Source organism: Emydura macquarii, unplaced genomic scaffold (genome assembly GCF_026122565.2).
Source record: "Emydura macquarii macquarii isolate MOO-44397 ecotype Brisbane River unplaced genomic scaffold, CSIRO-AGI_Emac_v2 contig_383, whole genome shotgun sequence".
NCBI lineage: Eukaryota > Metazoa > Chordata > Testudines > Chelidae > Emydura > Emydura macquarii.
This window is the reverse complement of record NW_027130520.1, coordinates 2,853,170-2,877,443: the sequence shown is the minus strand read 5'-3', so window position 1 is coordinate 2,877,443 and position 24,274 is coordinate 2,853,170. Positions and strand designations below refer to the sequence as shown.

Sequence of the window (24,274 nt, the reverse complement as noted above, 5' to 3'; positions counted from 1 at the left end):
TATGTGTCTGGAATTTTTTCAATATATTCAGTTTAGAATAATTTATTTAGTTGTACTTCATTGTGCGGGCTTGGTAGTTGCTGATACAGAATTGTAGAGTGGCTGAGTATGCTTTTCTGCTGAAAATATCAAAGTGCTTTCAATCCCTACTGTAGGGCATAGCCCTTGACTGGTGTTGTCGGACATGCAAGTTTACTGCATCCATTATGATGGAATTGAATGGTGGGTGGGAAAATAGGAATTCAGATTCCTTGGCAGGGACATAGTACTTTTTGTCTTCTGCCAAAGGTGATGGGGGTGGGGGAAGCATGACGGCTTCGTCCAGAGAGGAGGAGGATACAATCCTCGGTGTCACTTCCTCCTCGATACCGGCTTCCTGTTCCTCTATGACTTGAGGAGGTTCTGAAGCCCTGGATGATGCAGCTGGGGTTGTGTGACTGGAAGGTTCTTTGAAGCTCGAGAGACATGCTGCTGGTGTGCCGCCCCAGTGTCCCAATATGGCTATTGGGGTGGTGATGTCATAGAGGCTGTTGCTGGCACCCATGGTTGGCCATACCAAGATGGTGGTAGTGCGGCCATCTTTAGGTGTATCCTTGGGCTTTCTTGGTAATGAGCACCATATGAAACTTGGGAGGAGTACTGTGACACTGATTCATGTGATTCACAGTCTGAACGCTCGCTAGAGAGCAGAGAGGCATGGTATGGCAGCAGGGATACTTCCCGTGTTTGGTAGAAGATCAGTGCAGAAGTCCCAATACTTTGGTGCATCCAGCATATAGGTCTCTGGAATGATGGGATTCCACTGGGATTCGTCCTGGCGTCAGGGACCTTGTCTGCACCGATCACCCTGCTGCTGGGTGAGGCATCAAGTACTGATGTAGGATCATGTACCAGTACTTTCTCAGAGGAGTGCTTACTCCTGTCTTTGTCCCTTGATGCCGTTGACTTGGTGCCCATGCCCATAGGCTTTTCAACAGCACCTGCCGCTGAGGATTTGCGCGAGCCAGGGATACCAAACTGAGAAACTGTGCCAGAGTTACCAAGGATACCGAGAGTGCTGAAGAAAGCCTACAGCTATCTCGGGGCTCATCATGGGGACCTCCTGCTTTCTTTTTTTGATGATTTGTGAGAGGGGTCGGTGGCTTGTCTCTTTGACCCACTGCCTTTAGATGTTGAGGGCTGTGGGAAAGGCTCACGTCTGGCATGTGACTTGTGGCATGGATCCAACCGGAGAGCAGACTCTCTGAAGATAATCTTCTGACTACCTTACTCGACCTGTGCTTGAGTTGCTGGCAAAGACCACACTTTTGTTGAATGTAGCCTTCCCTGAGGCAGAGAATGAACTTGGAGTTCTTGTCTACGACCAGAATTGCCTCTTTGCAAGAGAGACACTTCTTGAAGCCTAGTAAGCGAGGCATACCCCATTGCGGGAAGGGTCCCCAACAAGGGAAAAAGGCAGGAAAGAAACTAAAGCTCCCCCACCTTTTCATTTTTTAAAGACAAAATAAGAAAAGAACAAAGTACAAAAAAAGCTACAACTACAAACTAATTATAAAAATACAGATTAAAGTAATGGTCCTAACAGACAGAGTAGCAACGTCTCTAGCCAGGGGCAGTTGAGAAGAAAATGACAGGGGTTAGCCCATGCATGCTGGCACAGTATGAGGAGAGACAGCGCATGTGCAGGTCTAATGGACACTGCTACCAGGATTATCCGATCAACAGCACAGGGACACAAGCACACCTACAGTAGAGCACCCCTAGGGACACTGCTTGAAGAAGAAAAATCAGTTTCATTATAATTTCATATTTGGATTCACAATGCTGCAGAGAAATGTTTTTAAATTGTGGAAATATTTCTGTTATTTTAGATTTTATTAAAGGTTGTTTTAGTAAAACTGAAAGTTTGAGCCAAGTTAAAGTGGATCACTGATAAACATTCACTAGTTGAATGTACAAATGTGTCTTATTTTCCCCTTTTGCCTCCTCCCTCCAGGACCTTAGAAGAGCTACAAAACTAAATGCAAATAAATCAATCTACATCCTAAATTAATGGAATATTAAGTTTTTAATTAAAACAATCAGAGGCAGGAAATGAAAGAGTTATGATTTCCACACCAAAGTTAACCACCATGTTGCACATGTATATCCTATTCCTGTTTATCCTTCTTAAATATGTAGTTTAACATATTATTAGAGTTACGTTACCAGAGTGTGCTATATAGTCAAGTCATTACTACTATGGAACCTGAACTTTTGAATTTCCTAAAATGATTTTAACTAGTATAACTTTAGCACTGTATTAACACAACTTCTACATTGAACTAACATAAGCTCTCCCTTTTCTAATAAGCCTCCTCTACTTGAATGAGCCAAACTAGAGAAGGTGGCGGACAGAGAGAAAGCATCTGTTTAAAACAGCCACGCTGAGAGAGGAAACACAAAGAAAGTTAAAATATTTTTTAAAAGGTCAAAATTCCATTGAACTATCTGGAGTGCAACTGTACTTTTTAAGTTGTTTTAAAAAGACAGAGGAGAAAAAGGTTTTGTTTATTGACTCAGACTTGGTCTACAGTAGAAAGTTTTGTCAACAAAAGTCAGCTTTTGTCAACAAAACAGGGCCGCTGTACACACTGCAATCATCCCCTCCCCCCAACTGTCCTGTTTTTTTGACAAAATAAGACCTCGACAGGAGGTGTAGGGCTTTTCTTGGCATAGCTAGGGTGACACAGTGTCAGTGTAGACACTGCATCCCCTTACAGCAGTGGAAGGGCTGTCATTCTTGTCAATTTCACCACTCAGCTGTCCCCCAGCTCCAGGCTGGGACCCAGGATTTGGGCAGCTGCCCTGTGGCTAGTACCCAGGACATGGGGGGGCAGCCCACAGGGAGCCTCGGAGCCTGTGGGCTCCAGGCAGTGAGCTGAGACTCAGCTCCCCACACTGCCCCTTAGGTCACTGGAAGTGCTCCTGGTGAGGACGCACTCCACCAATCCCAGGAGAGCAGTGCAGACAGCAGCCACCGCTGTAATTATAGCAGTGGCTGTAAGTCAACACATCTTATGTTGACTTATTTTTTTGGTGTAGACAAGGCCTCATTTTAAGTTCTAGTCTCAAATCTTAAAAGATACGTGAAGAAATTATTTTCTTAAGTTTGTGGTTTTTGCGTAACAACAGTTTTAACTGATTCTGAACTGAAATGCAATGATTTAGTTGAGGGAAAGACTCAACTTCTAACAATGACATCAACCACAAGTTCTTTTCTCTTGACCGCTGGAAATTCTATAACCACCATCTACTTAAAACAGGTTCATCTAATGTGGCCAAAAACATTTTCCTCTTTTAAAAAGGCACATTTAATTACCAAGCACGTAGTGGGACTGCTGCCTGCAAGAGTATGAAGGGGAAGGCATTTACACTATGTTCATCACTGTAACATTTGAGTGTGTTAGAACTGAAGGGGACTTGCATACTACAAAATCATACTACAAAACCAGTTATCCAATACAAATTTGAGACAGCAGTGACCAATGGAAGAACGTTCACTTAACTTCAAGGAAACATGCCTCTGAAATTGCTGAAATTTGAGTTTAAGCACTGTGTTGGCTAAGTTTTTAGGTAGCTCTTGGGGGGCAGGAAAATCAATCTTTTAATTTATGTTTAGTATGCTGGTTTTCAAAGGGATTCAGTTTCTAGACCTCTAATGTTTGAACACAATGTATGATCAAGTTTACCTTTGAAATCAATTCCTTTGTTCTAAAAAACTTCTCCTTGGCATTTTCATAAACAACTGCATTTGTGGAGCCCTGCTGGAAGTAGACTGCACCCAAATCATAACAGACCTGCAACAATCATTATTTGATATTAAATTACCTTAAAAAGCATTTAATATATTAATTTCTAACTTAATATTAAGTGTTTCGGGTTGATATTTATATACATAAACTATTCCCAGTTCTCCTTCTATTTAACTTATTGATATGTTGTATAGTTTTCCCACATCCTTCATTTGTTCTGTCTTTTTATATGGCAAGTATAACTTATTATGTGTCCGTGCAGAATCTAGCACATTTTCATGCATTTCTGTAGGAAACAATATGATTTTATTATAACTTTCTATGTCAGTATTAAGCTTGCATCCTCTCTTTTTCTCTAAAGAAAAAAATCAGAGTTTGTGATGGAAAAAACTAACAACAGCATGCCTCCAATGCTGAAACAGTTTTAATGTATTTTAAAAAACAGAAGCAAACAAACAATTTTATTTGGATAATTAATTAATTAAAAGTTCAAAGTGAATTCAAATCACAGAATGTTCTAATTTATAGTGTAACACCACTTCGATGACTGTCTATAGAAAAAAAGGAATATAAAAAGTTGAAAGCTTTTAGTTTAAGGACTTAATGTACCTGGCATTGTATTTCCTCAGTACTGATTTTCAATCCAGCTGTGGAACTCTCCGTTTCCCCATTCACCATACCAGGCTCCATGGCTAATAAATCCAGAGTTCTTATAGTGTGGACATAAAGATCCTTGTTTAATTTAAGTGCTGCTTCTAGCACCAGAATGGAATCAGCAGCCTGCTCTTTCAGCTACAATAATTTAAGTGCATTTTAAAAATCAAGTTATTCTCTGTTTTAAACATTGCTGTTCAGTTTAACTTCATGGTTTAAAAAAAAAAAATAAATACACACACACACTCCTTACCTGTGTTACATCTCATTAAAACTTCAATTGTAAAAGTCTCATGTAGAATCTGATCCTGCATTTCTTGTGCATTCAAAATTCCCACAGAACTCAATGGGAGTTTTTGGCATTCATGGAATGCAGGATTGAATCCTTACTTTTCACCATCGATGCAATTTAATTTTTTATATTTTGTTTTGTTTATACAATAGAAAAACTTCTTAATTTCTTTTTGTCAGCTTAACTTCCTGGTTTTAGTCAGTTTCCAGTACATTAGCAAATTACAATAGTTGGGTTGTTGACTCGTCATCTGAATGTTTTATTTATTAAAAATAAACTGTTTCCATTCGATTTTTTATTTAAATGTTGAAATAGTTTTTTGGGGGTCCTAAATTCTAAGATAACTTATTTTTACAAATCTCAATTTTTGGAAAATTTTCACATAGGATCTATTTCAGAATAAAGTTGCCTGGAGAATTAAAATATAGTGAGACTTCCCAGAAGGCTAAAAAGGGCAGCAGAATTATTTTAATTTCCTGTTCAAAATTATTTACATTTGCAGCACTGGATACATAACTGCATCAGTAAATAAAAAGCGTGTAATTTGTTTATAAGATGCTATGGAAATTGGATATTTTAAAAGTGTTTTCGCATATCTGAAAAAAGTCACGAAAAATAGTGGAAACAAACCGCAGAAGAAACTAGTTCAACATAGTAATGCAAAGTTTTCATTTTCTTTTTAAAAAAAAGTTTTCACAGAAATAAATTCAACTATCACAAATTTGGAGAGAGTTTATTCTTCCTATCCCTCTACACCCCCCAAAAAGAACACACTATGCACCATTGGACTTACAGTTGAGAGCTAAATATATGAAGCATGTGAGTGATGAATTCTAAAAAAACCCCACACAGCTTAAAGCAAGTACATGTATCTATTTTCCTTTTTGCTGCCATTCAATTTCAAAGCACAAGCATTTTCTGTCATGTAATTATCACTCTCACATGACTATATCCCCCATGTCTATTCAGTTTGTGTGAACACAAGAATAGACTGCCATAAAGAATATTTTCACTACACAAAGCATGTTTTTACATTACCCAGAGAACAATATCCATTATAAAAATACTGAAATAATAAAATGGCAAAACACAGTTCATTTATTTGTATATCAATCTTATTAACCAATGTGATATCCTGTAAAAGACTGAAGTTAAAATACTACGGATGCAATATACACATTATTACATTGCACTTCTAATAGTTAAGCCCTTCTGAACACACACATATCTATGTCTGAAATCTAAACAAAAAAACGAAAAACACTCACCACTTTTAAAATATTATCTGTTAGTTCCTTTTCCTGTTGTATCTGATTCATCCTGAAAGGGGGGAAGAAATGTTTTTTAGATAGCAAGTCACAATCCTAATTAAAAAACAAACCAACAAGCTATGTTAATCAGCAACATAGCTCCAGTCCCTTAAACACCTACAATACTTTTGGGCTTCACAATTAATAAATATGTTGTTTCAGGAACTGATGAGTTGTTACTTTAAAATTACTGGGTATTTTAACTGATTTCTCCATACAAAATCTTCTCTTAAATGATCAATTTAGTCTCAGAGACAGAGGATGTTTTTTTAAAAATCTAATATATGCATATTAGGATTTTTCTTAATACATGGTAAAAATGCTACACCCCTAATGTTAGAATCTGTCCTCTGTTTTACAAAAATGCAGAACTGCTTTTCATAAACAAAGACTTGAATATAAAGCTGATAGTATTTTGGCAACGCAGTTTACAGGGTTTTATTGTGGAAAAATTCAATACAAGAGGGAGGTTTTTTTAAAAAGACCTACATATTATGCTCAAAACAATTTGGAGTTTGATATTTAAGTACACAAAATGTCTAATGAAATAACCTGCGAGCTAATGAAGAAAACAAGCTTTATTCTTGCAGATTAGTAATCCAATATCTGAGCGGATTCTCAGTCCAACAGTTTGGAACAGTATGATTTGACTCATTTAACCAGCCTGGTACAAGGAAAGCCAGATCTTTAAAAATTTTAAAAACACAGACTACACTGAGGCCTAAACCTACTAGTTAGAATGAAAAAACACTTGTCCCCCTTTTCTCCATGATTTTGCAAGTTCTCTGTCAAACTACACAGATCATATATAATTAGAACATATTTAACACAAAAAATACATTTTTAAGATTTATTCTGAATATATTCATTTTGTATGTTTTTAACACACTAATTCATAGTTTTCAATCTACTATAGGCTATTAAAATGCCACTGCCAAACTGAAAATTGAGGTTCTGAACTATAACGATGGCTCAATAAATGTGATGTCAATAACATTCTGAAGAACTTTTGTTGACTTACACACTTAACTGAGGTGGACCGGGTTTCACTAGTTTTACAGGGAAACTACTTTGGACAATGGTCCTAATGGCCCTAGAGGGAGGGAAAAAGTGAAAAAAAATGTAAGCACAGAGTAGTTAGTTATTCTCATTAACATGTTATACGCAGAGCACAACGCATCCTAAAAATACCCTTCAATTTAGATTATAATTTACAAAACCTGACAAGTTGTACACATTCTCTGCAATAAGGATATTTAAGACATATAATTCAGAAGCCAACACACTTCAAACATCTTTGTTCAGTATTGTTACAGGACAGTATATTTTCTTTCTAAGAGTTCTTCAGATGCAGCAATTTGTTATACTACATCCATGTTATTTTAAAAGTATAAAAGAGCAGAATATTATTAAGGCTATACATTTACTTTGAGATTTGTGTGTTATGTTGAGTTTGCACACCACCTCTTATCTGAACAAAGAAGAGTAAATTTAAACATTATATTTAAATTGTTAGGAAACAAACATCTGTGTGTGCATTTTTGCATACACGTACACCCACCCATGTCCATTAAAGACAGAAGTTCAGCACTTTGAATAACCTAATTTAGAACCAGTATTACATTTAAATAGGATTAATCAACTTTTCTTTCTGTAATTTAGCTATGAAAATAGCTCAAACGAGAAAATTAGTTTACCATCTATTGTAGAGCAGTATAGCCATTGCAGTGGTTGGGGTTAAGCTGGACAGGTCCACATCTACATGTTTAGTTCCTGGAGGAACTTTGCTAATGCATAGTAGTTCATTCAGCAACATATTCAGTACAGGAACAGATAAGCTAAAAAACAAGAAAAAGAGGTTTGTACATTTCCTAGTTCTAGTATGTTAGGCAAGACAGAAATAATCACAGCATGGCATGTTACTTAAACTGAGTCATAATTCCCCAGGAAAGTATGAGAAATTTGCTCCTCTATAATAGTGACTCCCACATACCAAGAAGTTCTTCCTCTCAAACCAGAGTCAGACCCCGTTCCCACAAAGTAAGTGATAAAACTCTCACTGAAAGTAGGATTGGACCCCTATAATGAGAGGCTACTGTGTGCTACTTCTACTTGCCTCCTATTCAAATTGTACACACTAAGGGTATGTCTACACTGTGGAGTGAAGTCGATTTATTTTAAATCTACTTTCACCAGCTGAATTTTAGAAGTCAGAGGAGCGTGATCACACCGTGCTCATTGCGTCGGGGAATTCCATCCCCACTAGCTGTACTTGGGTCGACAACCAAAGTAGTGCACCGTGAGTAGCTATCCCACAGTGCAACTAGCCGCAGAGGCTTTTGGGAAGGTTGTTGTCCTCCCATGATGCAAGGTACTTCCCCCTCCCTTCTTGCCCCAGTCCAAAACAAACAGACCTCTTCGCCCCACAGACCAATGAGATCCAAGACCTCAGGTCAACTCCAGGCTGGAGCGCATTTGGGGTGTGCAGTCGCCATGATCAGCTGTGGTGGCAAGCTCTCTCCTCGCTGATCAAACACGAAATGGGAATTCAAAATTTCCTGAGGCTTGTGGGGAAGAGCTATTTCCTGTTTACGTGGCTACAGTGCAGCAGACTGCGAATGCGCAGAGTGGTCACAACAGAGCATTCTGGGATATCCCCCGGAGGCCAATGATGTCAATTTACATTGTGCTCTGCCTACACTGATGCTCATTCGACCCACAGAATTCGACTTCACCTCCACAAGTGGCGTAGCGCTGGTTTTATTAAGTCGAATTTTACCACGATTTAGGTTGGCAGAACTGATGTGCCAGTGGCGCATACTTTAGGAGGTCAACGTAAGCAGAGTTACGTCGACCTCCATTGTCAGTGTAGACCAGGCCTAATGCACAAGGGATTTAAGACTGGGGATTGGAGTGACACATACTGTATTATAAGTTCAAACATATATAACAAGGAGATGGGCATTAGTTGGTACAACCAAGATTTTACTCTGATAAAATGATACAGTTGCCATGAGAAGGAAGGAAAGCACCATTCTAGAAATTCTAAAGTTCACTGCTATATAACTGAAAATACTGCGGTCACTAATTCTCTGTAAGAGAAGGGTTCAAAATCAAAGTAAATGACTAGCTTATGTACCCTCAGACTCAGAAAAATACAACTACGTAACATACAATAACGTTCTATGACAGCATCAAAGCAACCAATTCCAAATGCACATTTAGTAACTACAGCCTGATTCTGAAATACTTGACTGATTTTTAGTCCTCAAGAAATAACAAACTGAATTATATGTTGTCAGGCTATGCATTATTGAAAGTCTATGCCTTTGAATCTACTTTTAGAATGAGAGGTCCAAGAATCTTGTCTATCTTGACAAAAATGGGATTCATAATTCACCACAGGTGAGGCTGTAATGCAGACTGGGCTCAGAGTATACCACTGAAATCCCACTGAAATAGGATGCAGCTATGTAACGCAGTATAGGCAGTTGACACGCCAAGGTATGGGTCCTGATTATAAAGTCTTAGGACAATCACACCCATATTGCTTATGAATCAGTTAGTTGTATGAGGGCTCATATCTTAGTTTCTTCCTATTAGGGAAGGATTCTAAATTAAAACAGTACAACTTCAGAGGAACCAAGTGAGTCTACAGAGGTCTATGCATCAAGGTTGTGTTGCATTAAGGAGCCAATTTTCAAATCATGCTTCTACTTTTGTAGCTGAGAGTTTGAACCCTTGATAAACTGACTGCAACAATACATGAATAAATTACAGACACAAATGTGTGCCTGCAAAACTGGAGACCCACTCTGAAAGTCAAGCATGATGAATGCTTTCCTGTGTTAACCTTGACTTCTACAGTATATTTAGAATTAAATTAAATGCAATTAAAGTATTATAGTTCATATATTATTATGTTTTTGGTATCTAATCATGACTATAAAGATTATAATTAAAGTGCAACATAACTGCAAAGAATTATATGGGATAACCTGAAGGCACTTTTACAGACATTAATTAAGCCAGGGATGTCAAACATCCGGCCCGCCATCCTTTTTGGTCTGGCCCCTGGCGGCAGCACATGCTGCCGCAACATCTCGCAACGTTGTACCCTCTGACATAGTCGTGCACTGCCACCAGAGGGTACAACGCAGTAAGATGTCGCAGCGTCGCGCGCTACCATGAGATCTGTGTATTCTGGCGACCGCGCGTGGAGCGCTGTGTGCACGAGAAACAGAGCTCCACAAAGCGGGAGAGGGACAGCGTGGTCTTCGGGCATCACGCAGTACCATAATTCTTAATCATTGTTCGATTCTTTTAATTGTAAAATAGTAGTAGTTGTAGAAGTGAATTTACTGCAGTTTTTTTTAATCGCTGATATCTAGCAAATAAAATATAATACTACATAAAAATGGTTGTGCTCAGTATTTCAATTTATAGTATGTATGGCCCACTTGAAGTACATTTAATTCAAATCTGGCCCGCCATAGCAAATGAGTTTGACACCCCTGAATTAAGCTTTACAACATTCCAGCAATGCAAATAAATACTATACCCAACAGACGAGGAAACTGAGTAACAGAATTTAACAAAGCCGGAAATTTAGAACCAAGGACACTAACTCACAGTCCCCTGCTATGCTCACTACACCACATTACCTGAAAATGACGACTAAATAAGGAAGCACCACTTATAAATATTTAAACATCAGAGTTTAGTGAGAAAGGAAAAATAACTTGTTTATGAATTCACCACACCCTTTTTAAAAATTAGTCTAATGACTGTCATATGTTCCTATATACTTATAAAGGTAACAAGCTTTTTTATTTCTTTATAAAGGAAGCAGTTTTCAGACCATTTCAGAAAAATCAGTTACTCCTACAAGACAGAGTAATTATGTGAATTTTTAGTTTTCTAGTGAACACGCTTAAAACCCACTGTTATTTTTATGGCACCCAAGCCTCACAGTTTAAACAAGCTTTAAAAAACTTACAATCCAACATTAAACAAATGTAATAAACAATGAGAAGGTGAAGAAGGACAAAGGTTACAACAATATCATACAGTTACTTAGATTATGAATGTGAACATTTATAAGATTTGCTGTGTTTCTTTTTAAATTACTACTACTACTACCACCACCAATTCACTTATGAGCATCACAATGTCCTGTTTATGGCCCTGGCTTCCTTACATCAAGAGGCTTATTGTACTTATTTAGACAGAACTATTATAGTTGACTCAACCGTTAAATTCTTTCTCCAACCCCATAGCAAACTTTCTTTCGAAATAAGTCAGTTGGAATACAGAATAGGATCCATTTCCAACATGTTTAAAAAAAAAACAAACAAAAAGAACTTGGGTCACATTTTAGTTTTATATTTTCAACTTGAATGTATAGGCAATACCTTTTTTCCAGTATGTCCAAATCCCACTTCAAGTGTGCAGCGACTTTAAGAGCAAGAAGCTTTAAAATACGGTTTCTCTTGTTGTCAGGTGGAGGCTGGACCTGGTTCTGTTCATTCACTGATGGTTTGGAAGCCTGCTCTAAAAATTGGACAATCAGCTGAACAGGTGGAGGATCTATAAACAGGAAAAAAAAAAAAAAAACCCTTTTAAACTTCATTTTTAGACACAGAAACAAAATATGTCATATTGAAATAAAATTACAACCAGAATATTGAGCAAAGAGCACATTTTCTTGGCATTTATACAACCATCATTTTTACTTGACAGAGATTCTAACCTCATAGAACACCTTGAGTTTTTGCATTGAATTTAGCCAGATTCTTAATAAATCATAATTTAACTTTTAAGTCTATTTTATCATAGCACCCAAATATTCTTCCTATTTATTTTCACTGTTGTGCACTACTGTTATTAAATTTCGACAACCACAAACCATAAATGAGAGCATTCCCTATTAAATAAGTCTTGAGTCCATCTACAGTTAGCAGGAGTAGAGTCTGGCAAATGGAAAGGTTAAAATCTGATTATGAGCACGGCTGAATACAAGAATATTAGAATGGCCACACTGGGTCAAATCAGTAGTTCATCTAGTCCAATACCCTGTTTTCTGACATTGGCCAATGTCAGATGCTTCAAAGGAAATGAACAGAACAGGGCAATTATCAACTGATCCATCCATCCCCTGTCATCTCGTCCCTGCTTCTGGCAGCCAGAGACTTAGGGACACCAGTTACATACCAGAGCATTTTAGCTAATAGCTACTGATGGACCTATCTTCTATGAATTCAACTAATTCTTTTTTGAAGCCAGTTATACTTTTGGCCTTTACACCATCTCCAGCAACAAGTTCCACAGGTTGACTGTGTGTTGTGTGAAGAAGTACTCCCCTTTGTTTGTTTTAAACCCACTGCCTATTAATTTCAATGTCTTAAAGGTCTTCAATAAAATGACTAGGTGTTGTAGACTCTTACAATAGTTTAGAACCATAATCATAAATATTTCAGTGCTCTTCAGAGACCTCTTAGGATCTTTTCCAATACAGCCTAATTGGAATTAACATCCCAAGAAGATAGAGCTTTCCCTCATGGATAACAGGAAATGTTGCTAAAAATAATCTGTTTCCACTTCTGCTTCTCCACATCTAGTTAGAGGTGTACAAATTCTTTCTGATGTGCCTGTGTTATGGGGTACAAGTCAGGGGGAAAGCAATATTGCACTAATAGGGACTCTTTTCTGCAGCTTTGGCTTTTAGTACTCAAAAATCAGAACTGTTAACCTCTACCTGTATTTTGTAAAATACAAGCAAACACTGATAATTTAGATATAAAAAATTGTGGATTAACATTATGAAATGTAAACTAATAATGTAGATTGGGCCTGTCATGTATAGTCTTTTGTGAAGATAATGGGCCCTGGGTCTGGTTAGGGCCTTTAGCACTACAAGAATACAACTAAACAATATGACAATTTCACTTTGTAATCTTAGAGGCAGATGTACACTTGAATAGGGTAAAATTTTCAGGGTTAATAACAGTATCTCAGAAGTCCTGATTCTAAACAGACAAGACTATGCTAGCATCATACATTTAGAAGGGCATGCAACTTAATTTCTTGAAATTAACAAGATTTTGAGTTAAAAGAAATTTCAGGTACAAGCCTGCCTAAATCCCTCTGACAATTATTGTGGTTTTACAATGACATTTTTTTTTTTTAAACAAAAATATTTTTTTTGCCCTATTGCTGTGTGAAAGAACCAAACAAACAAAAAGGAAAATTGCAAAATGAAGTTCCGTTAAATGAAACGAAATAAAAAACCCAGCTTAGGTGATTCATTGGATAAAAAAATTAGAACAGAAGTTTTTTGGGTCCTTTTAAGATCTTTTTTCATTACAGCAAGTCAGTTTGAATAGAAGACTTATTTTTTCAGTTATGCTCAATTATATATTACTATTATTTAATAACTGCATATACCACCACAGGGATGCATGGGGGTCTTTACATAGATATTTGCAGACATGACAACTGCCTCAAGTGGCCTGCAAAATTTTGATCCTTAAAATATTTACTATGTGGTACAGACACTTCTTATTATGAGTAGTCCCACTGTAGTCATTGGCAGTAAGCCTTACATCCTGTAACATTTGCAAGATCCATCCTTAATGACAAATATATCGCTAGAGAAATGCCATCAGGCAAGGGGATGGGTAGACAGAAAGGCAGGGGAAAGATAGGACTGCACAAAAGAGGTTATATGGTAGAATAGGCTAAGGTTAACACAGTATGGTTTTTTTCTTACCATTTTCACTACATGGGTCATCTAAGATTGTAGGAAAAGGTGAGTTTTAAGGAGGAATCTGACAAGAGGAGAGAAAAAGCACAGCACATGGGCTCATGAAAGATATTCCTGATGTAAAGAGCAGCCTGTAAGAAAGTATGTAAGTGTTTGAGAAAGACAGAAAGCAAAGGAGTCTGGAGGAAAGCAATGGGCAGAAAACAGAGCCTGAACAGAAGCGTAGCAGGTGCCCAACAAGATGCGAACTTAAAATGTGAGGATGAAGAGCATGAATTTGGGATTTTGTGCACGTCAGCAGATCGGAGTGATGCCCAACTCGTTAACATACAAGCCTAGTGGGTCAAAAACGACGCCAGACCAGCGGCCCGGCAGGGCGAAGCACGCCCACTAGCCTCAGAAAGAAGCCCTGCAGAGGGGCCTGCCCCCACTTCCAACCAGCGCGCCGGGCCCGCAGGCCTGGAAGGCGGAGCAGGGGTGGCTCCCACGCGCTGCCGTTCCCTCCGCAGACGGCCGGTGGGGGCGGGCCCGGCGCCCGCGCGAGCCCAACGGTCGCCAGGCTCAGCCTGAGACCGCCCCCTTGATTCACATGAGACACCGAGCAAGCCCCGCCGGCAGGCGCTGCCCAGACGGTGCCCACCCCCGCCGGCCCCCTCGGCCGTCCCCGCCCGCAGCAGGCTACTAACCAGGGCAGGGCTTCTTCAGGTGCGTCTCCAGCAGCGCCTCCTCTAGCAGGAACTCGAACCAGGAGGTCTGCGGCGGGGTGCAAGGCCGGCTGGAGGTGGCAGCTTCCCGGTCAGCGGCCTCGGCGCTCATGGCTCCGCTCTGCCCCGCGGCGGCTCGCTGAGCCCTCCTCCCCCAGCCCCGCTAGGCGACTCGGCAACTGCGGCGAGGGGGGGTGAACTCGTCTCGGGTGGCGATTCCCGCCGTTTGCCCTCAGCGACCCCCTGCCCCACCCATTGGGGTCCCTCCCCCGCACCCAGCCGTGTGAACTCCCCGCACCAAGATGGCTGCCGCTGAGGCTCCGCTCCGTCCTCTCGGGGGGGGCGGGGAAGGCTCCGCTTCGCTCCGCCCCCATTCAGCATTTCTGGCCACTCAGGGAGGAGCTGGGGCCGGGCCGGGCCGGCGGCTCAGGTGCCCGGGTGTTGCGGGAGACTCTCCGTTCCAGTAACTTTTTAACCTTCAGGCGGGGGGAGCTTTAGAACCAGTGCAGGGCTGTAGCTCAACAGCCAGAATCAGCAAGGAGAGATGGCACCTGCATTAGCAAACAGCCTGATTTTGAGACCATTCCAGGCTGGTGGGAGGGAGTTGTAGGCCATGCCGCAGCCCTGCTGTGTTTCTCTCGGGTTGTAGCTCTGAGTGTAACGAAACGTCTGGAAAGGTCAGTGCCACTGTAAGCAAGCAGCTCGCTAGCATAGTTGTTGACACAAAGCCTGCCCCCATCTCGCCGTTGGCTCTTACCTACAGCCCTGCTTCAGTGACAGCTTGTCAGAAAGGTAGCAGTAGGGCACAGAGGGGATTATGTCAAACTATACAGATCCTAAGCCAAAGATAGTAATATTTGTAGTACAGTAGCACTGTGCACCCTCTAAAAGCATAATGCCATTGGGTTAGGTACTAGTCAAACATCCTACAACACTGGAAGCTTTTTGCAGTAGAGTCCATTTAAATAGACAACACAAACGTAGGAGAGGAAATGGAGGTGAAACTTGTCCAAACTCACAGAGCTGGGCAGGGATAGAGCAGAGAATAAAACCCTAGTCTCCCACCTCCCAGTCTAGTGTCTTATGCACCAGGCCATAAGAATGTTTTATAATGCTTCACCCTTTTGTGTTTCCTATAATGAGAACCCAAACATTTCTGCTTGTGAGACTGTGTATCTGAGCAATTTTATTCTCTATCAAAAGATGAATGAATGAATCTGATCTTGATGAGTATGCCTCTCACGCATCTGTCAAACCTAAAGAATGTCTATGCAAAGCAGGAAAATTTCCAGGGGCAGTAGTGATGTTTTTAAAATAAAATGCATTTTCCCATTCCATAACCTCAGGCTTTGTTTGTACCAGAGAATCGGAGCAGTTTAAATTGATTTACAAAATGATCTAGATAAATCCATGCAAACTTCTACTGTAAGCTCATTTAAACTGTTTTGACCTTTGCTTATATTAATGTAGCTAACACCTCTTCAAAAAAGGTGAGAATTTACCTTTTGTGACACTTTTTAAATACATTAAATAATTATTGAACCTTTCAATGGAAACAATGGACTTTGGGAAATATAAGGTGAGCAAAAAGACATTTTAGTTATCCATCACTTAGGGAACAAAGGGATCAACAGCCTCTATTTCTGTGAACGTTAGGTCTCCTTCCCTGCTGGGCTAGAGCTGCTGATAACTTGAGGTGAGAAAACTGCTTAGGCAAAGACTGTAACTTTCTAAAATTCTTGACATCAGTCCTGTGCTCAAACCACCACTTCTCTCAAGAGGCCTATGGTATCAGCTCTCTTTAGCTATCATATTCAATTGGTGGGGGGAATGGGTGGAAGGGGAATTTGAAAAAAAACCTGCCTAGTAAATTGTTTCTAAACCTTGTAACACCTGTCCCCCAAGTGCATGATCAACAATATGGCAATGTAACATGTATAACTCCATTCGGCAAGTCAGTGAAGTATTTGTACACTACACAGAAAAGCGTTCTGATCTTATTTCTGCTATCCCCAAGTGTTTACTTTGTTTGATCCCATCCTCAAAAGCCTTAACTTAGAGGTCTGGACAATATTTATAATGGTGTGTGTATTGGGGGAGATAATAAGAAGTGGACAACTGATCAACAAAACAAACAAAAATCAAGAAAAATAATGTTTTATATTTAACATCTATAATTATAGCTGGTTTTTTTACAGTTCAAAATGTTTGCAATTTTTCAAACATCTTCCCACCAATAAGTATCAACTTGGTAGGAATCACAATAAGACCAGGAAGAAAATAACTGAAGTACTTGCCTGCAGGATGTTTGTAATAACTCAGTTTGGCCTACACAAAATAAAGGTAATTCATAAAGCTATTCCTATGCTATGAAAGTCCTACATTTCAAAGTATTCAAGAAAATTAACACATTAAAAACTATTACATTTCTAACTTAAGTATCTATTTATACAGTGTATATAAAAAAATTCTGTATTCAGACTGTCACTTAAGGGAAAGGTGAGTGATTCATACAAAATGCCTGATTCAATAAATAAATTATTTATTTAACTGATTAGAAACACATTAGTATCTTATATAAAATACTAAGTAGCGTTCATATCACAGCAATGTGTTGGGTTCCAGTCTCTCCATTTACAAGTGTTCACTTGAAAGCACATAAAGTTCTCTAAGCTTTTCAAACTTTGATCCCCACTCAGGGAGGTCATCATAGTTTAGATCTTCATCAACACTGAAGGAGTCTAAGGAACTAAGGCTCCCTGCCAGAGAGCACTGCCCCTCTAAACAGTAAAAATGAATGGTGTCTGCTGGAAGACTACACAGATTATTGTCTGCATTGTATATTATCTGAGACACATATTCCTTCAAGTCTGAAATACTGGTGACTGCAGAACTCGATTCTCTTCGATGTGGATGTTTTGTGAATGGGTTTCTCTCGGGACAAGGATGCATCTTGAAGTGTGGAGCAGCAGCCTCTGAGGAGAACTGGGGGATGCTTTGCAGAGGTTTCTTTAATTCATCTATATCATAAGCACTCTGAAACAAATTAATGCAAACATTAAAGAGAAATACAACACAAAGTAAATGCTCTAAACAGTAAGCAATAGATTTTTCAAACTCACAAATAAAACAAAGATAATGGGAGGTCTTGACAGACTGAAGAAAAGAGGATCTGAATAGGGATGACCACAAACAAAAATCCATCATCTTACATGCAAATTCAGAAAAGCAGAAGGGCCGATGTGGCTGTAAATGGAACCTTCACTCCAAAGTCATTATGTCAATTCATTACTACTTGACACATGGCACCTTGTGTCAAGTCATAATGAAAAAGGTTAAGTTTTCCAAACCCACAGACAATATTTATCCTGGGCCAGTATCTGGGATACCTATAATCACTGTTTCGCTCTTCAAAAGTGAAGCATTTAAATAGAAAAAAGATTCTTAGAGATACAAGTTGAGTGAGGTAATATCTTTTATTAGACCAATTTCTGTTGGTGAGAGAGAAAAGCATGACAACAAGCCCTCCAAACCAAGGATGGCTTTGATGGATTATCGTCACCAGGTTCTCCACTATTTGTAAGGATGGTGGCTGTGAGGGAAGATCTTGGAAGAAGAAGGTAAAAACAAAATTAAGGGCTTGTCTACATAGGGATAAAGCCTAGAATAGCTATTCTGCACTAGCTCATGTGAATACAATTATTCCACACTAGTGCTACATCTACACTGTAGATAAGAGATGCAATTCCTAGCTCAGAAAGACGTTACACATACTTGTTCTGCTCAAGCTAGTAAGATAAAAATAGGAGTGTGGCTGTGGTGGCTCGGGCTAGCCATCTGAGCATGTACTCAGGATCTCAGAGAGATTGTACTTTGGTGGATAATCTGAGTGCTGCCCATGCTGCTATGGCCATACTGCTATTTTTAGTGCACTAGCTCAAGCAAAGCCTTCCAAAATGGATTACCCTAAACCACACAAAGGCACTCTTCAGGCTTATCCACAAGGCAATTTAAAATGTAGCAAGCTGGGGTGTGAATCAACAGTGCACTAGCCTGCCACACATTTACTGACTGTGTGGACCCTGCGACTGCACATGAAGTTCCACAGTGCACTGACAGCAGTAGGTTAAAGCGCCCTATAGAAATTTCAGTGCATGGTAGCAGACCAATTGGGGTGGACAAGCCTTTAGTGTAGAATAGGAGTGTCCAAATGGTAGTTAATGTGGAATAGCTATTCCAGGCTTTAAATTCATTCCCTAGGTATTTCTCACTACCTTCTCTATGAACTCCCCATGCAGACAAGCCCTAAGGTAACTTCAGGACCCCACAAGGAGCGGACAGAGGGCTGCTTGGGGAACTTCCACACCCCCGTTGACCTATACACCTGAATGAATTGACCTATTTGAACCAAAGAAATATTTTTCCTTTTTAAAACATGAAGGGACCTGGATAGGGTTCAGTTAAATGAGAGGAAAAAAGCCAGCTGAGCACACATTATAAATCTTCTCAGACCCTATCATAGGGAAGTCCTAGCAAATGGAGTTTGAAAAGTCCCAAAGAAAGAGTGAAGTAATTACTCCCATAAAACTTTTGCCTACAGCGCAACCCACATTAATTCCTTGCTGTTGCTTATTGGTAACGTCCATATGTATGTGAGAAACAATTTCCTTATGTTCCCTTCTTTTTCACAAGTTCCAAGGTGCTTTGATACACAACAACCTGCCTCCAGGAGATTCAGATCTAAAACAAGACATGTCATTAGAGAAAGCTTTGGGGAATCAGGGAAGGAAAAGGGCTAAGTAAGAAAGATCATCTGGGTGCTTTAATAAGTAGCATATACATCCTGAAAAATTCCACAGGTTTTTTTGAAATTTGATTTTCTTATTTTCTCAATATATTGTTTCTTTGAAGGTAAGGTGAGAAAGCCATTTGGGTCTGGATTGCTCTGTGTTTAAAATACTGTAGGGAGGCTGTACCATACCTGGTCATGTTCTCCTCCTCCTTCCTCATTATAATTGAAGACATTTTCTCTAACGTCATCCCAGCTTTCATGCTCTTCAGGAATGTAATAAACTCCTCCTTTCCGAAACCCTGATCTCCCCCACTGACTCCACACTGTATAAGAGACTAACAGAGCTGGAACAAACAGATGCATATATGTTTATGATGTGGCCTATGCCCTCCTGTGAAATTTAATCACATTTAAAAATAAACTGAGAAAAATCAGTATTTAATAATTTAATATTCACATTCCCAGGTAAAAAATGCATTGTTTAAACCCCACTGTCCAATTAAACATAAGTACACTCTCCAGGATTGTAATGAATCATCTATATCTTACATCATAAACTTCATTAAAAGGGTATTTTACTTACCTACAGGAATCCATTAGGACATTTAAATAGAAGGTATTTTGGCCATTCTCTGGCCTTTCACCAATCCTGAGTAAATAAGATACCCAAAGTAAGTAAAACACTGTTTTAATGAAGATAACAAATGTAATATAATCATTTGAGTCATTACTTTTCTGAGATATGTACACTGTTTTCATGGTTAATATGGGGGGTGACAATTTTATTGGGAGAGAGAAGCTAAGCAATCACTTGAAAATAGAATTTAGTTTTTTGTAGCACTTCTCATAGTCTTAAACACCATGGTTATCCCTGATCTTTTTTAAAAGAAATGCCATTAGAGCTTCAGTTTATACCTGAACTAGAACCGAATCAAGGCGAAGGGTCTGTTTAATATCTTATCTGAAGTGCTTGTATGGGGTGCAGCACCGGAGAAGGCCTTGTCTACACCAGCACTTAAATTTTGCCAGCATAAGCACTAGTGTGGACAGTACTATGACAGCAGGGGATGCGCTCCCACTGACATAGCTACCGCCGCTCATTTAGGTGGCTTTATTATGTTGGCAGGAGAGCACTTTTCTGTCGACATAACATGGCTACACAAGTGCTCTTACACTGTGGTGACCAGATGTCCCGATTTTATAGGAACAGTCCTGATATTCGGGGCTTTGTCTTGCATAGGTGCCTATTACCCTCCACCTCCTGTCCCAATCTTTCCCACTTGCTATCTGGTCACCCTGTCTTACTCTCTCCTTGTCCCTTTCTAAATGAGTAATAAGGAAGTAACAATAATGTGTGAAATGTGGTAGCCACCCTAAGCCTCCAGCAAATTTAGGATTTTAACCACTATGGGCCTGGAGGCGAGACAGAGAGCGATGAGATGCAATAGGAAATACAGATGGAAGTGGGGGGCAGAGATAGAAACTGACAACAAGGGGACCCAAAAATGAGGTGGTCATATGACCACACTAAACAGAACTTTATACATTGAATTTGAGCTCATTTCACATAACTCAGTCAGGATCTACTCAGGGTACGTCTACAATGACTGCGGCAAAGTTGCCGCTGTCAGATCGATCTTTCTGGATCGATTTGAGCGGGTCTGTGCTGACCTGACCACTCATTGATCAGGAAGCCAACGTAGTAAAACCATCTCAAGTGGTGCAGTGCAGTGAAGACACCGCGCAGAACGGAAGTACAGCAGTCGATGGGAGTTACGCAAGCTACTCTGCTTAGCTTGCATAACTCCCATCAACTGCTGCCAAATCTCCCGGTAAGTGTAGACCAGGGCTCAGACATTTCTGTCCAAACTGCAATTATCAGAGGCACAATTCAAATGTGATTTTCATGGCTTATTCTCTGGTAACACATCAGCTGCTTTGTGCCGACAGACCTTAGGGGTAACACTGAGCTTGAAACAGGATGCCTTCCACAGGGTATGTCTACACTGCAATAAAACACCATCGGCTGGCCCATGTCAGCTGACTGGGCTTGCAAGGCTCAGGCTGCGGGGCTACAGAATTGGAGTGTAGACATTCAGGCGTGGGCTCTGGGACTCCATGAAGGGTCAGTCCGAGCCTGAACATCTACACTGCAATTTTATAGCCCCGCATCCCGAACCTGAGTCAGTTGACATGGACCAGTTGCAGGCATGTTATGACAGTGTAGACATACCCCCAATCCTGGCTGGGACAGACAAGAGATTCCCCCCTCCTCCTCCTGTTTAAAAGAGAGAGTCTCCACCTACTATTTCCCTAATTCCTCCTGCAAAAAGCACAAGGGGCCAAACAATTTTATGTTTATTCACACCAGTTCAGATATTACAACCCCACTGATTTCAACATATTGACAGCAATGTAAATGAGCACAGAATTTGACAACAGTCTGGGCTAGAGCTGGTCAGGAGTTTTTTCAATGACTTTTTGTTGGAAAATGCCAATTTGTCGAAACAATAGCAGTTTTGAATCAGAGCAGGAAGAAACCTGGGTTTCCCATATCCTCAGTCAGTGTCCTAACCACAGGACTATTAGCTCAGTGAGGGTCTCTCTCTCTCTCTTTGTTTTTTGCAAAAAATGTCAAAAGTTTTGCCTCACTGTGGAACAGGAAAATACTTTAAATCTCAGCATTTTTCATAGGAAATCCATCTCCAACCAAGTTCTAATCTGGACATACTGCCCGATCCAAGTACCCCCTATTTACACCCTTAGCTACCCTGGCTAATATTGGATAGGTTGAACATACTGCCATGTATGTATAATATAATCAAATATCAACTAATCTGTATTGAAAGTATATATAAAATATATACAACTTTTATATTGATTCTCTCTCTCTCTCTCTCTCTCTCTCTCTCTCTGATGCACCCCTTGTAAGTTGCTTGTCTGCTTACACTGTAAGCTCTTTAGGGAAGAGTCTGTGCCTTCCTATACATGTGAACACCACCTACCACATTGTAGGTGCTGCTGGAATACCAATAATAAGCATGACAATAACATGGGAATTTGGGCAAGTTGGGATTTGGAGGTGAAAACAGCTGCACATGCAGTCTTGGGCCTTGCAGCTGTGTGCACCTGGGGAAGCTTAAGAGGGGGGTGGAAATGAACGATTCTGGAGGAGGAATCCCGTTTTACTTGAGCCAGTTCTGAAGCCAGTGAAGTGTAATTATGTGGTAATGACTTGTGGTTGTTGCTGTCCCAAACTGAATATGAACTGGTGACCTATAGCAGAAGTAAAAGGCTCTCATTATCAAAGTGGCAGTGTCCTTGTTTCAGTGGTGTAACACATGATGTGAGATAAATTAAAAAATATTTGCTTTCCTACCTAGAAAGACAAGGAGGCACATGCTGATTGCCAAGATTGAGCCAGAGCTGAGTCCAACTGGTTTTCCTGCTTTTGCCTGGCTGATTTCACACCACCTTCCTTTATAGCCATCAGGGCACTGGCAGACAAATTTGTCTTGGGAGTGTACCACACAGGTACCCCCATTCCTACAGTTCCAGAGTTTACAGGGTGGAGAGGTGCAGTGTTTAAGCCCTGTAAGATTATCGGTCACTTCCACTTTGCCAGCTGGGCACCTGAATGATGAAACCAACAGATTATTTTGAGTGATAGTGATGGCAGAAACAACATGCTGCTTTGTAAGTGCTGTGCAGTGAAAATTGTTCAGTAATTTCAGTTTGCTACTTACACATGTTTCTAAAACCAATAATAAAGACTTTTAAAGAAAATGAAAAACAAGGAACACTCACGCCACATCATTACTATGAAATAGCAGTGAACTGAATGGAGATTCTAGGTATTGCCATGCAAACACAAACTCCAGATGTCCCCCCACTTTGCTTCATAACTCTTGCCTGCAGCATTGCCACAATGCACAGAGAACAAGAAAATACACAGAAGATACCCCACATTCCTAGATTCCTCCAAGAGCTCTAGTTCTTCCTTAAAGGAGGGGAACTGCCTGCTTCAAAACATGACCAACCATAGCTGGAGAAGCAGGAAAACTTCTTTCCCTCCACACACATTTGGAAGCACAGGGAGAATCTGGTAGCCCCATTGACATCCAGATGAAGAGGATGAGCAAGTTTGTGGCAGCGCTTGGTACAGGCTTTGTTCTGGTTACTTGGATATTTGGAAGGAAGCTCCTCATCCCCATCACAGGACTGGTTCCTTTTGGGACTTGATTTGCCAGAAGCATGGAACAGGCTTGGTGCCCTTGTATTCTTCCTCTTCCAATATGAAATTGGAAAGATGATAGAGGGGTAAAACTCCTGTAAGAGCACAAATCCTCTTTGTGGGAAGCAGGGAAGTTAGAAAGTATGCCAGACTCCTTGCCACGTGATTTCCAGGTAAGTACACGGGAGATAACTCTGGAGCTTTCCCTTTAGAAGTGGATTGGATAGCTGCAATCTGCATGACCTTACGTAGAAAGTCCCAGATGATCAAGTCCCACTCCCATAGGGAAAACAAAAGCTAAATGTACCTGCACTCATGCTTTCTCCACAAGTCTACACAATGGAAAGGACTGTAACAGGGCTGATTGCGGCAAGCATTGGAATGACAGCCAATAGTGACACCTTGTTGCTTCAGAATTAAGATGAGCTCTGTGCTTTTGCCATCCACAAGAAGAGACTGACCATTCAGCTTGACATCACGCATGCAACCTACATGAGCAGAAAAGCACAAAGACCGAAACGTACTGTGTTAGTCAAAAACCCACTCAAAGCATTGTAAAGTTGTTTACGTATCTTTGAGGACTTGTATCATTGTCAAAACGATCACTGTTTGCATGCAAAATAGTCTGATCACAGGATAAAAGTTCAGTAACCCAAACACCACTTTACTAGAGGTCAAGATTCCTTCTAAGGCATGTGCTGGGTGCTTACTGGCCCCGCATGGCATTAT

The 24,274-nt window shown here is 40.2% G+C and overlaps 2 protein-coding genes across 2 annotated transcripts in view; both read right to left on the bottom strand.

The window, feature by feature from the left end:
* INTS8 (integrator complex subunit 8) overlaps positions 1-14,779 on the bottom strand; it is a 73,668-nt gene extending 58,889 nt beyond the window's left edge. Inside the window, exons 1-7 of the mRNA XM_067536729.1 lie at positions 14,502-14,779; positions 11,465-11,639; positions 7,748-7,888; positions 7,072-7,143; positions 6,009-6,060; positions 4,404-4,586; positions 3,732-3,839 (exon numbers count right to left, since the gene is read on the bottom strand). Coding sequence (XP_067392830.1) covers positions 3,732-3,839; positions 4,404-4,586; positions 6,009-6,060; positions 7,072-7,143; positions 7,748-7,888; positions 11,465-11,639; positions 14,502-14,631 — 861 coding nt within the window. The 5' untranslated portion in view covers positions 14,632-14,779. The remainder of the gene's footprint in view (positions 1-3,731; positions 3,840-4,403; positions 4,587-6,008; positions 6,061-7,071; positions 7,144-7,747; positions 7,889-11,464; positions 11,640-14,501) is intronic.
* Positions 14,780-17,044: 2,265 nt separating this feature from the next.
* The window catches only part of LOC137145794 (neural-cadherin-like), a 76,034-nt gene continuing 68,804 nt past the window's right edge, over positions 17,045-24,274 (bottom strand). The window contains exons 31-34 of the mRNA XM_067536717.1: positions 23,853-24,033; positions 22,691-22,944; positions 19,501-19,655; positions 17,045-17,555 (exon numbers count right to left, since the gene is read on the bottom strand). Of these exons, the coding sequence (XP_067392818.1) occupies positions 17,154-17,555; positions 19,501-19,655; positions 22,691-22,944; positions 23,853-24,033 (992 nt within the window). The 3' untranslated portion in view covers positions 17,045-17,153. The remainder of the gene's footprint in view (positions 17,556-19,500; positions 19,656-22,690; positions 22,945-23,852; positions 24,034-24,274) is intronic.